The 22,028-nt window shown below is 47.5% G+C and overlaps 3 protein-coding genes across 7 annotated transcripts in view; 1 reads left to right on the forward strand and 2 right to left on the reverse strand.

Moving 5' to 3' along the window:
- PCED1A (PC-esterase domain containing 1A) overlaps positions 1 to 7,342 on the forward strand; it is a 9,053-nt gene extending 1,711 nt beyond the window's left edge. Inside the window, exons 1-8 of one of the 5 annotated variants that reach the window (XM_006921657.3) lie at positions 7 to 315; positions 558 to 718; positions 1,250 to 1,329; positions 1,444 to 1,682; positions 1,783 to 1,933; positions 2,046 to 2,292; positions 3,985 to 4,260; positions 4,619 to 7,342. In XM_006921657.3, coding sequence (XP_006921719.1) covers positions 595 to 718; positions 1,250 to 1,329; positions 1,444 to 1,682; positions 1,783 to 1,933; positions 2,046 to 2,292; positions 3,985 to 4,260; positions 4,619 to 4,866 — 1,365 coding nt within the window. In that variant the 5' untranslated portion in view covers positions 7 to 315; positions 558 to 594 and the 3' untranslated portion in view covers positions 4,867 to 7,342. Of the gene's footprint in view, positions 1 to 6; positions 316 to 557; positions 719 to 1,249; positions 1,330 to 1,443; positions 1,683 to 1,782; positions 1,934 to 2,045; positions 2,293 to 3,984; positions 4,261 to 4,618 lie in introns of those variants that run through there. The other 4 variants (XM_006921655.3, XM_015597066.2, XM_006921656.3 and 1 more) reach the window with 4 other exon arrangements.
- Positions 7,343 to 15,447: 8,105 nt separating this feature from the next.
- Positions 15,448 to 16,075, reverse strand: TMEM239 (transmembrane protein 239). Its single transcript, XM_006921660.2, has 2 exons — positions 16,044 to 16,075; positions 15,448 to 15,976 (listed from the first exon to the last, which is right to left on the reverse strand). The coding sequence occupies exon 2, from the start codon at positions 15,901 to 15,903 to the stop codon at positions 15,448 to 15,450; it is 456 nt and encodes a 151-aa protein (XP_006921722.1). The 5' UTR covers positions 15,904 to 15,976; positions 16,044 to 16,075.
- Positions 16,076 to 16,644: 569 nt separating this feature from the next.
- CUNH20orf141 (chromosome unknown C20orf141 homolog) lies at positions 16,645 to 17,242 on the reverse strand. The gene is made up of 2 exons (XM_006921661.1): positions 16,977 to 17,242; positions 16,645 to 16,882 (listed from the first exon to the last, which is right to left on the reverse strand). Exons 1-2 carry the CDS (start codon positions 17,240 to 17,242, stop codon positions 16,645 to 16,647), a joined length of 504 nt encoding a protein of 167 aa, XP_006921723.1.
- Positions 17,243 to 22,028: the final 4,786 nt, after the last annotated feature.

Here is a 22,028-nt window from a genome sequence, read left to right on the forward strand (position 1 = left end):
TCGGGCATTGGGGGGTAGCGCAGGGCGGGACATGGGTGACCGGAAGTGGGAGCTGTGAGCGTCGCCGCCCGGGGCACCGAGGCCCAAGGCGCCCTCGGGGCCACTGCGACGCACGCATGGAGAGCGCTGGGCGCCGGGCTGCGCACCGACGGCTAACCTGGTCGCACGGGCTCAGCGGGGCGGGGTCTGTGCGGCACCAACCAGCTTCCTGGGGCGCGGAAACATGAGGCTTGGTCCAGAGCCCGCTGAGGACGAGGCTTACGGTGCATGGGCCTGCCCTGTTCGCAGGTGAACCGTGCGAAACCCCGCGACTCGGTAATTGATGCGAGCGGGCGCGCGCGCATGCGCGAGGCGGTGGCGGGCACGTGGCGGGATGCGCTTAGGTGCCACAGAGGCCTGTGCGTCTCCCACACCCCGCCTCTGGTGTGACCGAGGCCAGCGCCACTATGGGGTCCACTCTGCCTCTTGGTTCCTGGAGGGGTCGGCATAGGTCTTATGTATTCCGGGACGGGCCCTGGGGCTGACCTGCCCTGAGTCCCCACCCTCGCGCGGCTTAGTGGCCTCTCCCTGCAGCCTGTCGTTGTCAGCGGCGACATGGTCTTCTGTCTGGAGAACGAGGAGCAGCGCCGCTCGCTGCGAAGCACCATGGTCCACTTCCAGGCCTCAGAAGTTCAGCAGTTGCTACACAACAAGTTCGTTGTCATCTTGGGGGACTCGAGTGAGTGCTCTTCTAGGATCACACTTCCCGGTCTCGCACCTGCAACCTGTTTTCTAAGTCTGAACCCTTTGTCTCCATCTCAGACCTCTTCTGACCCCTACTCTGTTCCTGTCCAGTAGATTTTTCTCATTTTATGTACCCATGCACCTTCCAGAGCTGTCTTGACAGATATAGCCTGTCAAGCTTTTCGCCCTATCCTTGGTCAGTGTTTTTTTTCTCCCTGACAGCCCCTCATAATTTCCCTCATGGAAGCAGTTAGTTTTGTTGTCTGTCTCCCAGGTAACTTGGCCGACTTATTTCTGCCGGGTGATCTTGGGTCACTGTATACTAAATGGGGGATGGTGCACAACTAGAAGCATCAGAGGCAGTGCCAGGATGTTTTAACCTCACCTTTTCACCTGCCTCAAAGTCAACACTGCACATAGATGGTGTTGGGCAACCCTAGCCCTGGGAAGATGGGGGACCTGGACTTGGGAGGAGCTTGGATGGAATAAGGCTTACCTCAGCCTCCTGATCTCTGTCTCCCTGTAGTCCAGCGGGCTGTGTACAAGGACCTGGTGCTCCTTCTCCAGAAAGACTCACTGCTCACAGCTGCCCAGCTAAAGGCTAAGGTGAGGGAAGCTTGGCAGCCATGCTAGGCAATGGTGGGTGGGCACAGACCCTGGCCTGGCAGGGTTCTCCTCCCTGGCATGGGTCTGACCATCTGGGTGGGGGTGGGTCTGCAGGGGGAGCTGAGCTTTGAACAGGACCAGCTTGTGGCTGGGGGTCAGCTGGGCGAGCTGCACAACGGGACGCAATACCGAGAGGTCCGCCAGTTCTGCTCGGGTTCTGGCCACCATCTTGTGCGCTTCTACTTCCTCACCCGCGTTTATTCTGAGTACCTCGAGGGCATCCTGGAGGAGCTGACATATGGGCCCGCCCCGGACCTGGTGATCATCAACTCCTGCCTCTGGGATCTCTCCAGGTTGGGGCTGGGGCAGAGAGAAATACTGGTTGGGGGTGGAGGTATGGCTCAGAGGCCATCCACCCCTGTGCTCTTGTCCACCCTGTCTGCTGCCCAAAAGGTATGGCCGCTGCTCAATGGAGAGCTACCGAGAAAACCTGGAGCGGGTGTTCATGCGCATGGACCAGGTGTTGCCAGACTCCTGCCTGCTGGTGTGGAACATGGCGATGCCCCTGGGGGAGCGCGTCACTGGGGGTTTTCTTCTGCCTGAGGCAAGTGACCAGGGTTCTTCATGATGGGGGAGGGGCAGCTGGCTGGTAGGGAACCCTTCCTCCTAACCCTGCTTTATACTGTGGCTCTTAGATGCTGCACTTTCTCACTTAGCTCCAGCCCCTGGCAGCCTCTCTGCGGCGGGATGTGGTTGAAGGGAACTTCTACAGTGCTACTTTGGCTGGGGACCACTACTTCGATGTCCTGGACCTTCATTTTCATTTCCGGCATGCAGTACGACACCGTCACTGGGATGGTATCCACTGGGACCAGCATGCCCATCGCCACATCTCACACTTGCTTCTGACCCATGTGGCTGACGCCTGGGGTGTGGAACTGCCTAAGCGTAACTACCCCCCTGGTGAGCCCTACCACAAGTGGGGAGGGTAGTGATGCAGATCAGGCCCTCAGAGCATAGGTCTCACAAGTGGAACAAGACAGAGGTACTCCAGGGAAGTAGAGGCCCCTTGAAGGACTGCTGTGGCCCCCGAGTGCTCCTTCATCCCCTGGGGTGGGATCACAGGAGCAACACTGCAGTTCAAGTTATGGTTCTGTATGGTTAGTTATATAGTCATATCTGTGTATACAAATGAATTTATACAAGCACTGAGCACATAAGACAGCATGTCAAAAGATCCCTACCCTACAAATGAACAGGAAAGAAATGGGGATACTTTTAACTAAGTACAGAAGTTGGGGGCGGAAAGATAAACAGAAGAAAGGCAATCCAGGCAGTGTGGCAGAAGCAAAGAAGCCCCTCGGCTGGTGTCGTCAGCCTCTCAGTTCCTGCCTGCTCACAAAGGGGACATCGTGGCAGATGGTTTCCAAGTCCGCTTCTCTCCTGCATCATGTCCTCAGATGTCAGGGTTCCTGCCTCACTTGTTGACGACTTATCTCTTTGGCCCCAGTATCTAGCACAATTGCTGTGTACACAGTACTACAGGATAGTGCTCATTGAATTGGAGGCATGAGTCATGTTAGAAAGAAGGCTGTTCATTGCAGCACTGAAGGGGTTGGGGGCACAGATAGGCCAGGAGGGTCATAGAGGCAGACTTCTGGGACTTGGTAGCCAGGAGTCGAAGCTTTAGGGAGGTAAATTAGGACTTTGATTATATAATGGTCCAATTTCCTTGTTTTTTAGTTGAGAGAACTGAGCCCCAGAAAGGAAGGGATGCCATAGAGTTTGTAAGACTAGTTTGTAGAGGCTCAGGCCTTCTGAATCCAATTTGAAGCTACAGAAATAGGGACGTCAAAAGGAAGCTGGGTGGAGAGTGAGTTGGTAAGTTTGGTCAGGGCAAATTTATTTGAGGTATTGTGGAAATGTGGAGTAGATCTGAGAGTCCGTGGTGTCCACAGAGAGATGGAAGCAAAGGGTATGAGTGTGAACTGTGAAGGAGAGAACAGAACAATGGCCACATTTTGGAGTCGACAGGGAAGAGGGGCTGATGGAGGAAACAAAAGGAGTCGAAGATAGAGGTACTTTCAGGGAGGTTGGAGGCCATTGGCCATGTCATGTGATTTGTCGGGAAGAAAGAAGTTTGTTAAATTTGCGAGGAAGTGATTATATTTAGTGGGGAAAATGTTGAAGGATTGGAGTAAGGTTAAAAGAGTCTGTGAAAAATAAATAAATAAAAGAGTCAGCGAGCAGTTGATGAGGGAGTGGAAATCAGACACAATACTCTTTGTGAAAGTTTGAAAGGAGCAGGGGATTACTGGGTGAAGGGAGTGTTTCTGAGAGACTTATTAAGCTTATTTATCGGTCTGTGGGGAGTTGCTGGGAGAGGAAGAAGCTAAAGATACAGAGGCTCGGCAGACAGAGAGGACTCTGGAGGGGAGCCTGACCAGAATGAAGGCAGAGCCACTGACTTTTGAGAAAGGCAAGGAAGGAGGAACACTTCTTGGGCTCAGCCTGAAATGAGAGGGAATGAGGAAACGTGGAAAGCAAAGGGTGCTCCCTCCTGGAGGAGGGAGTAGAGGTTTAGAAGTGTGGAGGGCCAGAGGTCAGGACTGCCTGGCCTCCCCGGCCTACCTAAAACAACCATCCCATTCCTAGACCCGTGGATTGAGGACTGGCCAGAGCCGAATCATCTGTTCCAGGGGAGCCAGGGGCAGCCCCCAGACTTCGGGGAGCAGCTGGCCTTGCCCCCACCCCCGCCCTCTCCTTTACCCCCTCCCATTCCTTTTCCTTACCCACTTCCTCAGCCCTCCCCACCTCCCCTGTTCCCACCCCTGCCCCAGGATGCCCCCTTTTTCCCAGGCCAGCCCTTCCCACCCCATGAATTCTTCAGTTATAACCCAACGGAAGACTTCTCAATGCCACCCCACTTAGGTAGGTGCCTCTGCAGCATCCTGTCACACTTTCCCAGCCTCCCTTTACACCTCCCTCAGCCTTGCCCAGCCTCGTCTCCTGTGCCCAGGCAGGCTAAGAGGAGTTGGATCACCCTTGTGTCCCTGCAGGATTGGGTTCAGTTACAGCTGAGTCTGGAACAGCATCTATAGACTCATTAATCAGCTTAGTGGTTGTCACAGTTTCCTGGTTTGGAAGTAGGGAAGTGATATTGCTATTTTGCAGATAGGGAAACTGAAGCCCAGAGAAGCTCACTTTGGAGGACCAGAGCAGCCTAGAGGCAGAGCTGGGCTCACCTTGGCCAAAAGCCCACTCTCATAAATGACTGGTTCTTTTGTAGGATGTGGCCCTGGAGTGAACTTTGTGCCTGGCCTCCTGCCACCTCCAGTTTCTGGCCCTATCCCCTATGGGCAGCACCGGGGCCCAGTGGTCCACCGGGGGATGCCACGCTGTGTTCCCAGCAGCCCCTACCATGTGCCAAGGATGGGGGAACCCTGCAGGCAGCGGCCCAGACACTCAGACAGATTGATCCACACATACAAACTGGACAGACGGCCTCCTGCTCATTCGGGGACATGGCCTGGGTAGACTGGATCTTAGGCTGGGGCTGGATGTGCCAATGGCCCTGCAGGGCCTGCTTGCCACCCCAGGTGCTGGGCCAGGGTGTCTGCTATGCCTGGTATTGTTCTTGTCCATTGCTGTCACCAATAAAGGCATGGAAGAACAGAGTGGCATCTTCCTGTGTGAGGGAGTGGGTTTTCCAAACCATGATCTTAAGAGTTGGGGAGGCTGCCTCTTGGCTCTTTCCTTTGGGCCTTTCACCTCATGCTGTTTAGAAATCACTGAATGCGTCCTTCCTGCTGTCCAACACACTCATTTCCACCCTCACCAGAACATGTGTGCTTAACAAAGATCTTGGAGGGGTTTGCTGTCGTTAGTGGCTCTTTGGAATTGAGAAATATCAAGTCAAGGGCTGAGTTGAAATTGTGAACATTTTTTATAGAATTTTAGATCTGGCTAGTTCTCACCTATGCTAGTCTCATGTGTTCATGTGTACATTCAACATTCATCTTCTGGAGATAGAAAGACACATACCTTATTTTGCATGGTTTTTGGCTTATGGCGAACATTCAATAAGTGATTGTAACTAAACAAGAAGCTCCCAAACCCAAGTGGGGGACCAAATAGAAACCCATTGTTTAATAGATAAAATATGCAATGGGAGCAAAGTGAACACAGGCTAACTTCTTTCGTGGTAAGCGGGTACAGAAGAGGAGGAGTGGAGGGAGGATTCCAAAGTGGGTAGGGGACTGTGCCAGACTCCATAAAGAAGTTAAAAGTGTATGGTCTCGGCTTTGATAAGTGGTCTTGATCCTAGGTTTGCGACTACTAAGTATCAAGGGCAACATGTGAGCTAAATGGTGGCATGGGGTGGAGCATAGCAGACTGATAAATGATGTGGGGCATGAAAATTAGGAAACACAGAAACCCACTAATAATCATCAAATAGAATTGGATGGAAGAGGGATGTAGAGATCTTGCATTAACTTCCCATACTCGTTATTGAAATTTCACCTTGGCAAAAGATATAAAATCTCACAAACAAATAGAAATAGATGAGAAAACTGTTGATCCTTATTGGCAGTCTAAGTGGAAATGAAGCTGCTAAATCAGCACACACTGGTACTGGGGAAACTGGTACAGTTAATAATAAGGCCCTAATTTAGAGAGCCATCTCAACAGGACAGTTGAGAATCAGGCACCAACACAGCACCTAAAACAAGCATGGTTTTCTTCTGGTACAGACAAAAAGTGGAAGGGAATGTACAAAAATGAAAGAAAGCTTTGTGTTAGGAAGATAAGATTTTAGGTAATTTTTTGCAAAAATTATTATTTTTTTCTTTTTGTTAACAAAAATCTATCCTTGGAGCAGACTTCATCAGCTGCATCTAGTTTGCCCAATCCCTTGTTTTCTTTCTGCCTTTCTTCCAAACCCTATTTTTTGTCAGGATATTTTATACCTCTGATTCTGGGGCTTTCAGTGTTGCTGGAGAAAACTTCACCTGGACTGATTTACCGAAAAAAGTAATATGAGTTACCCAGCCTCATGGGGCCCCTCTGTTGCTTGCCATCTGTTCTCTGATAATTCTATCACCTTCCCTATTGAGCCTTTCCCAGGCTTTTCACTCCCTTCAAACCCCATCCCAATTCTGGGACTCTCACTCTAAGTACCTTGAGACTGCATATGCTCTAAATCCCCATCATTCTACCTCTGTATTTCCAATTTCTACCCCATCTTGCTGTGTGGCTCCCATTGCCCACAGTGAGGTTTCACAACCTTTTCTTTAGCATCCAAACGTAGATTTGAAATCTATTGAATGATGATAAATTATTTTTGGTTTGTTGTCAAATAACCATACAGTACAAGACATTTGACGCCTCTGTAGTAGGTTGTATTCAGCCGTGACTGGGAAATTTTTAACAGTAGCCACATACAAGTCATTACATGCTTTTAAATTGTTTCCTGGCCTTTGTTTTGAGTTGTAGAAATGATGAAAATCTTATGTTTCTCCAGTATGTAGGCACACTGTCTACTAGTTAAGCGTGACAGACTCAAACTTCATTGTCTCAAAAACTATTAATATTTAACCATTGACAAATCATTTAATAAGACAATCTTACATAGTCTCTCTCATTCACAGAATCTTGGTTTTTAAAGAATGGCTCCAGTGTCCTTTCCTTTGCTATACCAAGGTATTCCTGAAAGGAGTGAAAGATGCATGAGCACTTCAGATATGACACCAGCCTTTATTTGGTGGGAGTAGGGGAGGGAAGTTTTTAAAGAAAATTAGTGGAATTTTTTTCAAACCATTTCAACCAAACTGGAAATTTCCTAACAAAAGCAGGTAACTTGCCTTTATTCAGTTCCTTGCATAGATTGTGTGTTGAGTTTAAGTACTTAGTGTTTAAGTACATCTACTATGTATGTTGGTGAAAGAGAAACTTTCTGATTGTAAGGAAATATAGTACATACTGACATAAAACATGCTTCGTTGAGGTATAACTGAGAATTCATTGCACATATTTTAAATGTATAATCTGATAAATTTTGACATGTATACATCTGCAAAGCCATCATCACAAAATAAAATCTATCCTTCTGCCTCTTTATAATCCTCCCTGGCTCCCCTCCCCACAACCTCACATTTCCCCACTCCCATCCCCAAACAACTCTTGATACCAATCTGCTTTCTGTTATTGTAGATCAATATGCATTTCCTAGAACTTTTTTATTGAATCACTTGGCTTCTTTCACTCAGTCTAAGTAATGGGATTAATGGAGCAATATGGAAATTCATCCATAGCATTGTGTGGATCAGTAGTTCATTCCTTTTTGTACCTGAGTAGTAGTCTATTTCATGGCTATACTAACATTTATTTATCCATTCATCTGTTGATGGACAGTTAACTTGTTTTCAGTTTTTGACTATATAAATAAAGCTTCTATGAGAAATTATGTACAAATCTTTGCATGGACATGTATTTTTACTTCTCTTGGGTAAATACCTAGGAATGAAGTGGCTGGATCACATGGTAGATGTATGTTTAACTTTTTAAGAAACTGCCAGATGATTTTCCAGAGTGGTTGTCTCATTTTAAATTCCCACCAGCAGTGTATGAGTGTTGCAGTTCCTTGTCCACACTTGGTGTTGGTCAGTATTTTTTTTTTTTTGTCTTCTTAATATTAGCCATTCTAATAGGTGTGTAATATAGTTTTAATTTACATTTCCATAATGACAAATGATGTTGAACATCTTTTCCTGTGCCTATGTGCAATCTTCTTTGGTAAAGTTTTCTGTTCAAATTGTTTCTCTTATCCCCTCATTCCTTTTTAAAACTTATTGGACTTCACGAGTTTCATATTGTGGATCCAAGTCTCTTATCAGACGTGTGGTTTGCAAGTACTTTCTGTCTGTGGCTTGTCTTTTTCTTAACAGTGTCTTTTGAAGAATAGAAAAATTTAATTTGATCAAGGGCAGTTTGTTACACAATTTTATGGATTATGCTTTTGGTATCATGTCTTAAGAAATCTCTGCTTAACTCAAGGTCACAACTGTTTTTCTCTATGTTTTATTCTAGAAGGTTCATAGTTTTCAGGTTTTATACTTAGGTCTATGATCCATTTTGAATTAATTTTTATATATGGTGTAAGATATGAATTGAAATTCTTTTTTTGTGTGTGAATATCCAGTGATTCCAGCACTATTAATTGAAGATTATCCTTTCTCCACTCAACTGCCTTTGTACCTTTGTTGAAAATCCATTGTGCATATATGTATTGATCTATTTCTGGACCCTCTACTGTGTTCCATTGATCTATTTGTCTATTTTTTATGCCAGTACCATACTTCCTTGATTACTATAGCTTTATGATAAGTCTTGAAATCAGGTAATGTTAGTCTTCCAACTTTATTCTTCTTTATTCTTCAGTTATTTGGGCTATTCTAAGCCCTTTTCATGTCCATAAGACCTTTAAAATCAGCTTGTTAATTTCTACAAAAATTCTGGGATTTTGATTGTGATTGTATTGATGGGGAAAATTGACATCTTAACAACACTGAGTAATCCAACCCATGAGCAAGATATATCTCTCTATTTGTTTAGGTCTTCTTTAATTTCCCTCAGCAATATTTTGTGGTTTTCAGCATACAGATCTTTCATATCTTTTGTCAGATTTACCCATAAGTACTCATATTTTTATTATAAATTGTATTGTTTTTAAATTTCTTTTTCTGATCATTCATTGCTAGTACAGAGAAATACAATTGATTTTTGTATATTGACCTTGTATCATAACCATGACCAAGTACACACATTAGTTACTTTGCTAAGTTCATTTATTAGTTCTAGTAGTTTTTTATAGATTCTGTTGGATTCCCTACAGACAATTCTGTTGTCTGTGAATAAAGATGGTTTTACTTTTTGCTTTCCAATCTGTATGTTTTTTATTTATGTTTGTAGTCTTATTGCACTAGTTAGGATGTTCAGTACCATTTTGAATAGAATCGGTGAGAACAGACATACTTGTTCCTGATTTTAGGGGAAAATTATTCAGTTTTTTCACCATTAAGTATGACATTAGCTGTAGGTTTTTCATAGATGCCCTCTATAAAATTGAGGGTTTCCTTCTATTCCTAGTTTGCTGAGAGATTTTTTTTTAAAGTAGGAACTAATGTCGGATTTTGTCAAATTGCCTTTTCTGCATCTATCAAAATGTTCAGATGTTTTAAAAATTTTTTAGTTTAATAATATGGTGAATTACATGTTTTCTTTGAATCTTAAACAAACCGTGCGTTCTTGGCTTTAGAAAGGACAGAGGTTGTGCAGTTTGAAGATGATAGAGTAAAGGTGGTATTTCTTCTTCTCAGAAGTGACCCAAGCAAAAGTGAAAATGAGAAACAAATGTAAATATCATACGTGATAACCAGGAGAGAGCAGAAATTCCAAACAATGAATTAGGTAGATAGGCTTAAAAAAAAGCAGTATAATCTCTGCTTGGTACAATCACTTTGGAAATTATGGGGCAGTATTTACTAACACTGAATGTTTACATACTCTGTGATCCAGCAATTCAAGAGAAATTAGTGCATCTGTCTACCAAAAGAGTTGTACAAGAATGTTCATTAAGGTTTTATTCATAGTAGCTAAAGCTTGGAAACAAACCAAATGTTTATCAATAAGAGAGTGGACAAATTGTTGTCTTCCCATACAAAGGGATAGTATACACTATAAAGGAGAAAAAAACTACTGATAGATGCAACAACATGGGTAAATCTCACAGATGTAACATTGAAAGAAGCTAGACACTAGAGTACATTTTGTAAGATTTTGTTCTGTACAATGTCAAGAATAGGCTAATCTATGGTGATAAAAGTCAGAATAGTGGTTACCTATTGGGGAAGGTATTGATTGGGAAATGGCATGATGGGACTTTCTGGGACAATGGAAAAGTTGATCTGGGTGGTAGTTGCATATGCACACACAAATATGTAAAAATTCATTGAGCTGTACCCTCAAGATTTGAGTATTTTACTTGTATGTAAAATCTGTGTGGGAATTATATGTCAGTTAAAAGGGAACCAGGATGGGTTTTTCCAGGAATGGCTTAATAGTAAAAGACACTTAAAAATGTAATTCACTATATAAACAGAATAAAGCAGAATAACCAAATAGTGCTTGTAGTAGATACAGAAAAAAAATTTTTATTATTCAACATCCATTCATGATCAAAACTGTTAGCAAACTAGGCATGGAAAAGAATTTCCTTAACTGGATAAAGGTTAACTACCAAAACTCTACAGTAATCTACATACTTCCTAATTGTGCAGCCTCAGAAGCAGGTTTAAAAAAAAAAAAAAATCAGAATCAAGCCAGAGGTGTCTATGAACAGCAATTCCATAAACAGTTGCACTGGCAGAAGATGAATGCGAAGAGGCCCTATCCTGAGAACATCTGGCTTTTAGCTCCATTTGGTATCTTTTGGTTTAGAGGGTGTCACAACTTTCATATATGTTGCAAATATTTTGCATGTGTGCAGTTTCACATTTCAATTTGAAAATATGTGTTTTTTTTGATTAGACATTGAAGACACAGTCCAGAAAATATGGTAGAAGCCATAGATCTTAAATCAAGTTCTTTTATTTTTACGATGGAAAATATTTGAAAGATAGTATAAAGGAAGCAAGATTCAAAATATAGATGGAGACATTTGCTCAACAGAAAACAAAAATAACAACAAAAAAAACCAAATTGTACAAAGTCGGTTGCATCCAGACCCTAACAGAACCTCAGGAGACAGCTCTTTACCGGAGGAAAAATGGGATAATGGACTAGGGCTGGGCCAGGAGTCCGAGATACAGTGAAGCCGGCTAGATCGGACCCTCCCTTCTCCAGGAGTCTCAGGAGCTCTGCCCTCTGGGTTTCTGGCTAGGGGACCCAGGCTGGAGATTTGGGGTAAGGGGCAAGGAGTCAACGAAGCCGCTACTGTAATGACAGTGGACCATGAATTCCCATTTTATGGCCCCAGGATCCACCCTTACCCCTAGTGCCAGAGTCCAGGCCTATGCGATACCTCTTTCCCCTTTCTCCACGTCCTACACCTCAGCCAAGCCCGACTCTTCGTTGCCAGAGCTGGAATCTCCGCCAGGGGGCGCGCCTTGCACCGTCGGTCGCCGGGTCTGCAAGGTGCGATTCCGGGGCCGTCGTTTTTTCCAGGATGGCTAGCACCTTGGCTCTGTGGGTGCCCGCAGCCCTTCAATCTCCGGCTAGGCTTGGGATTTCCTTCCCAATTTCAGGCTCTTGCTCGTCCCGCTCTGCCCCTACAGTCAACGCGCTCTCCTCAACTTCCTCCAGCCGTACCCCTGGCGGTTCTGCCTGGCACCTGAGCCTACAGGATTGCGCAGCGCCTTGCACCCCTCACCTGTTCCTGGGGCGACCTCCCGCGCAACGCACGCCTCCTCTTTCTCCCCACAGGATCCGATCTCCCCCTTCTCCTCTGTGGCCAGACTGTTGAATGAGGAGAGCGGCTCCCTTCACCCCACCAAGCCGGGACATGGCCACCCCCTTTCCTCTGCACATAAGAGTCTGACAGCACGCCTTTTTCTTCGATGGACACCTGTCCCCCCACTCCACTCCCACCCCCCAAGGCTGGCCACTGAACAACTCTGTCTCAAGTGATGCCCCATCCTTATGAATGCCCTCGACGCTGCCCTTGGCCCTCTCCCGTCCTGGTGGATCCTACTCATTGCTTTCTGTGCCTTGGGGGCAGAGGAAAGCAGGTGCTCCTGCTCCTGCGGCCTCCCTGGATCTGTATATGCTACTGTGGATTCCTTCTCTGCTTTCTTAGATGCAAGGCCCCTCACCGACTCCTCCTCACTCTGTTCCTTATTCCCTGCCCTATATGATTATTTTTCTGGCCAGGCCACACCAGTCACCAGATCCCTGCCCCCACCTCCATCCCATCACAGCATGCTGCCGCGGCAATGGGGAGGATAGACAAAGCGAGTCAGCTGCCCAGGTCACTTAGGCCAAAGGAACAGCTCTCTCTCTTCTTGGCCCAAACCTGAAAGGCTTAGAACGCCTTTATTCCAGCATGTTCAATCTCCCTGGGCTTGCATTTTAAAAACTTTTTAACTCTAAATGGGTTACTTTGTCTACATTTAAAGGAATTTCAGGACTTATGTTCATATTTTTCTTTCTTCTCTGCAAGGTCCCTCACTTTATTCCCTTTTATGTATATACTCGATTCCCGTTTGCCTATCCCTAGGGTTGGACATTCCATTCTGTTTATCTTTTGTTTCTATGTGTTCTTGCCTCCTCCCTAAGTGTCTTGTTTTGCTGACATGCATTTTAAATTTGTGTAAAAAGAACTATATGATTTCTCATTCAGTTTTTTTTTTCACTCAATGCTAGGATTTCTGATCAATCCATATAGTTCCCACTCCTCCTAACAGCTGCGACCTCTCCACAGTGCTCATCTACCACATTTCGCCTCCTGCCACCCCCAATAACAGTGCAATCTTCACTCTCAAATATGTCCCCTCTTATGCAGCTTTTCTCATGCAGGGTGCATGTTTATCACCTAAGATCTTGTTAAAATGCAGGTTTTGATTCCACAGGCCTGAGATGAGGCCTGAAACTCTGCATTTCTAACCAGCTCCCAGGTGAGGCCTAGACCGCTGGTCCTGGGACCACACTTTGAGGTGCAAAGCCATTATGGGCCTAAAGTGAGAATTCATATTAGGTTGTTAGGTCAATGGGGTATGTATTGATCTAATTTGATAAATATTGCCCATCCGCTCTCCAGTCTGGCTGTACCACCTTACCCCACAACAGCAGAGTAGGAGAGTGGAAGGTATATATTTATGTGGGGAAAGGAAGAAGGCCTTCTTGCTCCTACCCACATCTTGTCCCCCAGTGTGTCTGATCTGGGTCAAAATCTCCTCTCTCCCTTAATTGGAATGGCCTCAAGGCTCCGGAGTAATGCTGCTGGCCAGCAATGCACAGCAAAGTTAATCATGGACCCCGGATTTACATCCAGGCTTTATCTCTGACACGAGCTTTAAGAACAGGCATGGGGTCTTCAGTTAGTTTGTATTGTCTCCATTGCTTTTTCTTTAGTAGCCTGTTCGATGGAACAGGACTCAAATAGCCTGGCCTTGCCACTGGCAAGTGACTAGCTGAATCTGACTTCTCATCTCTAAAATGGAATAGTAACCACATAGGTATAGTTTCGGGAGTGAAGAATCAGTCCAGAAACATCATTCACATGCCAGGAGTCCCACAGGAGCCCTAAGACAATTGTTCTTGCCTGTGTTTTACCCATGAGGAAAATGAAGTTCAGGAAGACTTAGCAATTTCCAAGGCTGTGGAGCTAGAAAGTGACAATGCTGGGATTCGAACCCAGCTTCAGCTAATACACCAGAACCTATGCTAACTATGAGGCTATTACCACCTCCAAGTCCGGCCTCGCCCTTAACTATCAGGCCATATTTCAGGGAGAATCACAAGGAAATGGGAAGAAAGGACTGTGCCTGGGGTTTCAGGCACTGATGCTGAAGGCATCTAACCAGTGGCATGCAGGGTTATGAAATTCCATAGCAAATAGGTTTTGGCAAAAATGAACCCGAGTTCTAAGGTCTGGTCCTCAGGGCTTGAGTATTTACGTGGCTGGAGAGGGGTACTTTGGGTCTAGGGCTTTAGGAGCAGGACTTTTAGGGTTAGATGTACGATGGGGTCAGGACTCAGCTGAAGTTGGGGTTAGGAATTGGGTGGAGGTCGAGTGGAGTAGGAGTCAGGTGGCTGGGTCTTAGCCATGGGTAAAGGTGCCTATCATGTGTCTAATAGCTGATCATTCACCGTTTTGTTTGGAGGGTTAGCAGATATGTGAACAGCCAGTGCCCTGGACATTGGAGACGCCACTTTCCAAGGCCCTCCTGGTACTGTGAGCAATTTGCTGGGTCCATTTTGGAAACCACGGGCTATGCTTTTCCCATTGACACAGCTGTGCAAGCATCTCCTGGCACAGGGCCCAGACCTAGGCATTTCACAATCAGGAGAGTTTGACATCTGCATATTTGGCGATATCATGGCACACAACCTTTTACATCTTGTCCACACCATCTATCCTCTGTTTACCATTGTAATTACATCCATGACAGAGCATTTCTCTAAAGGCCTAGCGAACTTTCAGCTCTTCCTATGGCCTTCAGGGTCGAAAGACCTTTGAGCCTAGAGAATGTTCTTAGAGCCAGTACAATATCTTACAGTTTTCTGGTCTTTGCGAAGTACTTCACACATAGGTATTGCCTCTGACTCAACTCCACAAGGGAGTTGGGACCCACTTAGCACAGGCTGAAAAGAATTAATTGGCCACATTGTGTAGGTGGGTGAAATGGCACTTCTTGTTTGTTTTTCCAGAACAGACCGCAGGAGACTTAAAGAATTGGTACTCTCTGGGAACCTCACTGCCCTGTTTGGCCCATTTCCCAGACTTGAGGATGTGGGCCGAAGCAGGAGCTAGGATGTCTAGGGCGTGGGGGACTTCCTGGGCAGAAAGATCTGGATGGTGAGTTAGTCGAGGTCTCATGGGGCTTGTGGCCAGCCCTCTTGCAGTTAGGTGTCTGTCAGTGGGCCCTTTCTAGAGCTTGGGCAAGTGGAAAGAGGGGGTTGGTAAGAGGAATGACAAGTCCACGGGAACCCAGAAAGATGTTCTCAATGAATCTGAAGCTAAGACAGCTGCAAAAAAAAAGATGCTGCTGGTTGCTAAAGGGGTCCCAGTGGTGTCACCACACCCACATGGGAGTTCTTGATGGCTTAGCCAAGCTCTTCCCCTAGCTAAGCCTTCCGCCCTATCCCATCTCCTCAAAGCCCCTGTTCTCCCATACCAAGTACCTGCAGCATCATCTTGAGGGAGGTACCCAGAGATCAGGTCAATTTAGCCTTCAGCTCCATCAGCGTCACCCATGTCACAACCATTGCTAGCGACTGGGGGTTGGGGGCCTGCTGAAGCAGGAAGGCCCTGGTCCCATTGCCCTCCCTCTCCCCTGAGCCTCAGGCCCTAGGCCAGGGCTCAACAGACACAGGCAGCAGGATGGGGTTTCCCTTCTATTAGTCCAAGTCCTGAGCATGGCCTGGATGAGACATGGAGGTGAGGAGGCCCACGAGGCTCAGCAGTGTGGAAAGCAGCAGCAGGAAGGAGGCGGTGAAGAGCAGGGCTGGGAGGGCACTGAGTACCAGCAGCAGGACAGCAGGCAGCAGATGTCGCCACGCAGCGGCCACAACAGGCCAAAGGGAGCTCAGGAGGTAGGAGCCAGTGGTGAAGAGTGCATGGCACAGCATCAGCGCCAGCAGCAGGTAGAGGATCCCCTCCAGGCTCCACAGCACACGCTGCAGAGGTTGCCTCCAGCTTGATGTGATCCACCACTGGGTCCAGTTCTGGGGCACATAGTACATGCACCAGCGCACCCAACCCTGCCGTGTGACCCAGGTCGACCAGGGCACCGCCGGCTGTGGCCCCTCGCCGGCCCCAATGGCATCGGTCTCCATTCTCAGCTGCTGCATCATGGCTGGTGCACCTAGGGAGAGGGCCAGGCCAGCTGCAGAAGCAGCCCTGGATATGCCTGGGACCTCAGGGCAGGTGGAAGTGCAGGGGTCAGGTGGGTACCAGCATGGGTGGGGTGGGGCTTCGAGCTGGGGCCTGGGTCTTACCTAAGTCATGTTGTTTCTTGCAGCGCCCAGGACGGCCTAGCACCCAGAGTCAAGGACTCTCTTTCACTCACCCCCACCCTCCCCAGAAGAGCCCCATTGTGACCCGAACTCGGGTGGGGTACAGCCAAGAAAGGAGCCACTGTAGGGTGTGAGCCTCATCTGAGACCCTCTCTCTGTGGACCTTTCAGGCTGGCAGGGGAGCCTGGGTAGTCCATAGATGTAATTTCTCATGCTTTCTTGTGGGAAGCCCTCTTGGATCTCTGTTCCTTCCCTGATGGCTGATAACCAGTCCCTCTCTGCTCTCTTGCAAGTCTTTCTCTCTGGACCTTCATTCTTTAGAACCACAGAGGAGGCCAGAATGCCCAGCCTCAACCTGCAGGTTCTGAGACAGGCTCCCTGGGTTCCAATCCTGGGCTTCCTGTCCCTTATCTTGCCACTTTTAGTATCAGACCTAGGTATCCACTGTTCCTATTGTGGGGCTGGAGGTCTCCTGAGGTTCAGGCTGGGGACAATAGCGTACCCTCCCGCCTGCCCAGCCCAGGATGGAGGAAAGGAGGCCTAAGGAAGCAGCATGGCCAGTGTATTTCTGGAAGGCAGTCAGGCCCAAGGATGGAGGCAGAAAGCCAGGCCGAGCAGGGCCAAGGGCATGCCTCGCGCCCCCAGGAGCAGCCCTAGGCCCAGAAGCAGCAGTAGCAGAGCTTCCTGGAGGCGCAGTTGTCCTGTGGCTGCCACCATCGGCAAGAGTAGAGCCGCCTGCTGTCTTGGACCCTCACCGGCCCCCTGACTCTGGCCCCCTGTGAGAAGTGTGTGCTGTGGCCGGGTGGGACTTGCAGGTCTGTGGAGAGAGAGGGTAGGAGCTAGGCTCTGGGAGGTTGACCAGTGGCTCACTGACCCGTACCTGCCCACCTGCCAGGCTGCTGCCCACTTACCTGTGGAGCAGGTCAAAGGCCAGGAAGCTGACCAATAGCAGCAGCAGCAGGAAGGCTAGGCCAGCCATGGAAAAGACTGCCCGAATTGTCAACCCCAGTGCCCCCAGTCCTAGGACACTGTCCAGGAGCTGGGCTGGGCTAGGGCCCCAGGAGGATACATATGTACCTACTGGACTACCTGATCCCTCCCCAGCACCCAGGCCCCTGAGAGGGAAAGGGATAGGATAAGCAAGGGTGTGGGGCCTGGGTAAGCAGACCTGGGGCATGAAGAGAAGTGGAGGTTACAAAAGGGGGCTGTGTGGGAGGAGTATGGGAGGGGGTGGAAAACACTCAAGGGTGAGCTTGGGGAGTGGGGAATTGGGGTCTTGGGGAATCTCCCCTTCCCCACACACCCACTCACCAAAACCCCCTCACCTCCTCCCATTTTGGTCAGCCATTCTGGTACTGAGCAGCTGGGGCATTGTGACCTCTTGCCAGGTGGAGCCCTGGTTTAGGGAGTGGCTGCTGCTGGTTCTGGCGTCACAAGCAGCTGGTGGCCCAGGTGGGGCTTAGCCAGAGGAGGTCAGTGATTTCGGAGAACTAAGACTCAGCCTCTTGCCTCTGCTAATTCTCTGCCCCAGGGCTCTCCCATGGGGATCTGAGTTGATAAGGCAGCATTCTAACCCTATCACTACATGGGCAGCTGACCAAGGGAGGAAGGACTGCTCTCAAACCTGCAGGTTCCCAGAGCTGTAAGTCCAGGGACAAGTCATTCAATCTTCCCATCCAATGCTCTCTCTCCTGAGAGTAGGGCGATGCCTGTGGGTCCCTAGAGGGATTTTTCAGGACTGCAGCCCTGGAATGCAGAGATAGACTCTGCCAGGAAACAACCCGAGGCTTTCTGGGTCTGGGCTCCCACGTGACCTGCTACTTGGGAATGGGGCAGGAGGGGGCTGTTTAGGCATTCTAAGTACTACTATGGTTTGTGGGAGGTATTTTGGATACTGAGGATTTTAGAAATGCAAAGAGGGTGTGAACATAGGAGGGCTACAACATAGTAACCTCCAAACTGGAGGTTAAGGTTACCCTCTGAGAATGAAATTAAGGAAAATGAACATGTAATGAAGAGATTGATCACCTTGGAAAGAAACTTACCCCCACTGATAATTTGTAACTAGGTGATGGTTCTGGAAGTTCTAGCATATCTCAGTTTAATGACTTGAGAGGCAAGAATGGAAATGCATCATAAATGGGAGAACTTGATCCTTATCCACAAATCACACTTTGAAGGAAAACTGATGGGGGTGAGGAATGGAAGACAGTGGTCATACGGCCCCCAGGAGAGGAGGAGACAGAGCAAGAATCAGACTATATGTCTGCCTCCAGTGGGCCTTGTCCAAAGACTAAAGCTTAGTGACCTGACATTTTTGGTGGTGATGAGCTCAACAGCCCGTGGAGCCAGTGCCACCAGCCCTTGGGACCATTCATTGATTGCTTTTGCTCAGAGCAGTAAAGCAATGCCCACAAAATTCTAAGGGAAAATGATTTCCAGCCTAGAAACATATTTGTCCAAATGATTATCAAGTGTGATGGCAGAATAAAGACATTTTAAGCCATACGAGGTCTCAAAAATTGTACCTTGTGTACACTTTTTCTTAGAAAGCTACTGGAGGATGCGCTTCGGAAAAACAAGGAAAGAGGACAATATGAAAGATGAAAGAAGCTAAATACTAGAGATGTATGATGAGAAAGGCCTGGGATGTCAGCTGTGCTCCCAGGTGAAGAAAGCAAGGAACTCAGCCTGAAATCAAAAGATAGACAGACGCTCCAGAAGGCATGTCTCCAGAAAAAAAATGAAATTGATTATCTGCTGCTTTTAGACACATTCAAAATAAATGTCCAGTTCTGTTGGAAATTTTGGGATTGAATTAGCAATTGGTGCCTTGAAACCAAGCAAATGATAAAACAATTATTAACTCCAGGGAACACAAAAAGTTAAACAATAATATTTACATGGTCATCATATAAGCACTGAATATTGGCTCCAGTGATTTAGCAATTAGGGGAAAATGAAAGGAGTGAAAGTGTATGTTTGTGTCTTTGGGTGTGTATGGGTGGGAGGGTGGAAGCAAAGCTAAGTCCTTAATTCATATCAGGAAATCGACAGATAACATCTAAACATAGAAAAATCGAGAAATAGCAATAGAAACTTAGAGGTAAATACAAGGAAAAATAACAAAAAGAATTTAAAATGATTGACGGGAATGGAGAAGCATACAAAAGTCTTTTACAAGCCTAAATGTGATTTACCCCTAAAACTATATTAAGGAAAATGATTTAGTTAAAAAAAAGCGAATTAATATAGGGTCATATTGTGGAGATCGGGGATATAACCTCTCACAATGAATGAAATACCAATTTCCTAATGTTATGTGGATGTACTCTTGTAGCTTGAGATAACATTTCCAGTGACAGCATCAAATACCATCAAACTGAGAAAGTTGTGAATTTCATGAATTTTAAGTGGAGGTACTTTAAACTTCCAACTAGTGCTTCTCAATCTTAAATGTGCATATGACTCTCCTGGGGTTGAATCCTCTGGAAATCTTATCAAAATGCAGATTCTGATTCAATAGGTCTGGGGCAGGGATTCTGCATTTCCAACAAGCTCCAGGGCATGCTGCTGCTGTTGGTACAAGGCTGCGCTTTGAAGAGCAAGGCTCTCAAAGATATTGATGTACAAAAGAGAGAGAGCAGCGGGGGTGGGGAGTGAGGAGAGAATGGGCATGTGGGGAGATGCCATCTAGATGCCACGGGAGTCCCCATCAATACTCACCTGCATCATAGGAAGAGCACCTAGTGGGCAGTGAGTTCTGCTTCAGCACCAGGGACAGGAGATTAGGAGGCACGGGCAGCAGACAGATTCCACTACTTCTCTACTTGTGCAGCCAGACAGAGTGTTCTTTCTTTTCTCGATATTGTTTTATTCCATACATGTATGTGGGGACAAGCTGTTTTCTCCACCTTTAATTCATTTGGTTAATTTCAGAGAACCCCTGGAACCACAGCAACTCTGGGAAGAATATATCGTTCCCATCTTACAGATGAAACTGAGGCTCAAAGAGGTGAAATTAGTATCCAAGGATACCCAAACAAAATAAATAGTAGAAGCCAGATGTGAAATTATGCCAGTGTGGCACCAAAGTCATCTGTCCTCTCAATCTCCAGCCACCCGACCTCACCAGTGAGCCAGCAGGAGATTCCTAGCCCATTCCTTAAACCAAAATCCCTTTTGGGCAGGTGTCCCCCCTCAGTGTGGCTCAGTTCTGTTTTGCAACATATCCTCACCCTTGTGAGGCCACAAAAGATCCTCCACCTGGCTCCTGGGGCTAGAGATCTGGCTGTGTAAGTACCTGGGTGCAAACCTGCTGCTGTACCCTGGGAGCTGCTACCTCCAGAACCTGCTTCTGAGCTTCGTGGCTTTGCTGCCCCAGGTTCCTAGGGGCAAGGGCCAAAGGCAGTACCAGGCTGGGAGCATAGAGGGCTGTGAGGGGATGAAGTTATAAAGGGTCATGAGAAGGTGCTGAGGGGTTCAGGGGACATAGAGGGGTGCCAAGGGATCCTAAATGTTGCAATAGGACAGAGAGCAAGGGGTACAAAAAGATGAGAAGAAGGATGAAGGGGGCCACATGTGTCACAAAAGGTATGAATGTCCTGCAAATCTGAGCCCTAAGGGATTGGTGGGAGGTGGCCAACGTACCTTATCCTGCCAGTCCCGTTAGGACGCAGGTCTCCCAGTTCATGGCCTGCCATCTCCTCTCCCATAAAATCTGGTGCTGTTGGGAAGAGTCAACTTCCCTCCAGCCTTGCTTGTTCTCCTCTAACCTTGAATATATTATACACATGCTTTTTGAGTGCCGACTAGAGAACAGGCACTTTTCTAGACTTTGAGGTGCAGTTGCGAATATCGGGGTGCAAAAGGCTCTTCTAGTGGGTTGCTTACCTCCTGTCGTGGTGGAGGAGGCACCCAACAGTGAACACACAACAAATAAAACGAGATAGTCTCATAGTGCTGAGTGCCTTGAAGACAATATAATAAAACAATATGAGAGGATAGACTGTGTGCAGAGGGTGGAGAATACTTTCATCAGAACGGTCAGGGAAGGCCTTTGAAAACAGGTGATATTGAAAGGCAATCTGAATGATGAGGATGCAAACTTGGTGAGCCAGTGCAAAGGCCCTGAGCTTGGATGGGGCTGGTGCATTGGAGGAACAGCTAGAATGTCTGTGTGGCTGGAGGAATATGAGCCAGGGGGTGAGCATGGGGAGATGAGGTGGGAAAGGTATGAGTGGAGAGCCTTGTCATGAAGGGCCTTGCAGGTGAGTGCACTAGGGACTTAAGCCAGGAGGAACTTGACAGGATTTGGCTGCTGTGTGGGGTGGGACTTGGAGGGGGCAGGAGTCTCAAGAGGCTGAACTGTCTTAGCCCCAATATCACATTCTCTCTCACACCTCTCTGTGCAACTTGGATGAGGGTAGGGGCCAGAGACAGGTAATGGCCAGATTGGGCTTTAGCTGGAGCAGAACAGCCCACAGTACCTGTTCAGATCTGCTTCTCCATCCATTTGGTCTGCTGCACCGTCACTCTGCCCCTAACTCCGCCCCACGCTTCAGGGAGCGTGGGCTTTGGAGCGCCTACCTTGAGTTTGTCTAAGTCCCTCTGGTGCCTGAGACCTGGCAGTGCTGTCCAGGCAGTCTAGGTGGGGCGCTCCAAGGCAGGACCAGGACCTTCGTGGGCCCTGGCCGGGTTACTCCCTTTCTGAGGGGGGCTCTCTACCCAGAGCACGCGGGGGCATCTACCCAGAGATGCCTGAGGCTCCAGACTTGCTTCTATGAAGTCGTCCCGGCCAGTGGTGGCCTCCACTCCTGAAGCTTGACGCGGTATTTCTTTCAAGACATCCTGCGAGATAGGGCCACCGAAATAGCGCCGAGACGCTGACTTCGGGTGATTCAAATTGTATAGATAGTGGCCCTGCAAAAAATATTTGCTCAGGCCCCGCATCCCCCAGAGAA

Source organism: Pteropus alecto, unplaced genomic scaffold, assembly GCF_000325575.1.
Source record: "Pteropus alecto unplaced genomic scaffold, ASM32557v1 scaffold45, whole genome shotgun sequence".
Classification (NCBI taxonomy): Eukaryota; Metazoa; Chordata; class Mammalia; order Chiroptera; family Pteropodidae; genus Pteropus; species Pteropus alecto.

Excerpts from the sequence above, each read along its gene's own strand:
- TMEM239 (XM_006921660.2), bottom strand. The coding sequence starts at position 15,903 with ATGATGCAGCAGCTGAGAATGGAGACCGATGCCATTGGGGCCGGCGAG.
- CUNH20orf141 (XM_006921661.1), bottom strand. The coding sequence starts at position 17,242 with ATGCCCCAGGTCTGCTTACCCAGGCCCCACACCCTTGCTTATCCTATC. Across the intron at positions 16,883-16,976 it reads GCCTTTGACCTGCTCCACAG|ACCTGCAAGTCCCACCCGGC; the intron begins GTAAGTGGGCAG and ends CTCTCTCCACAG.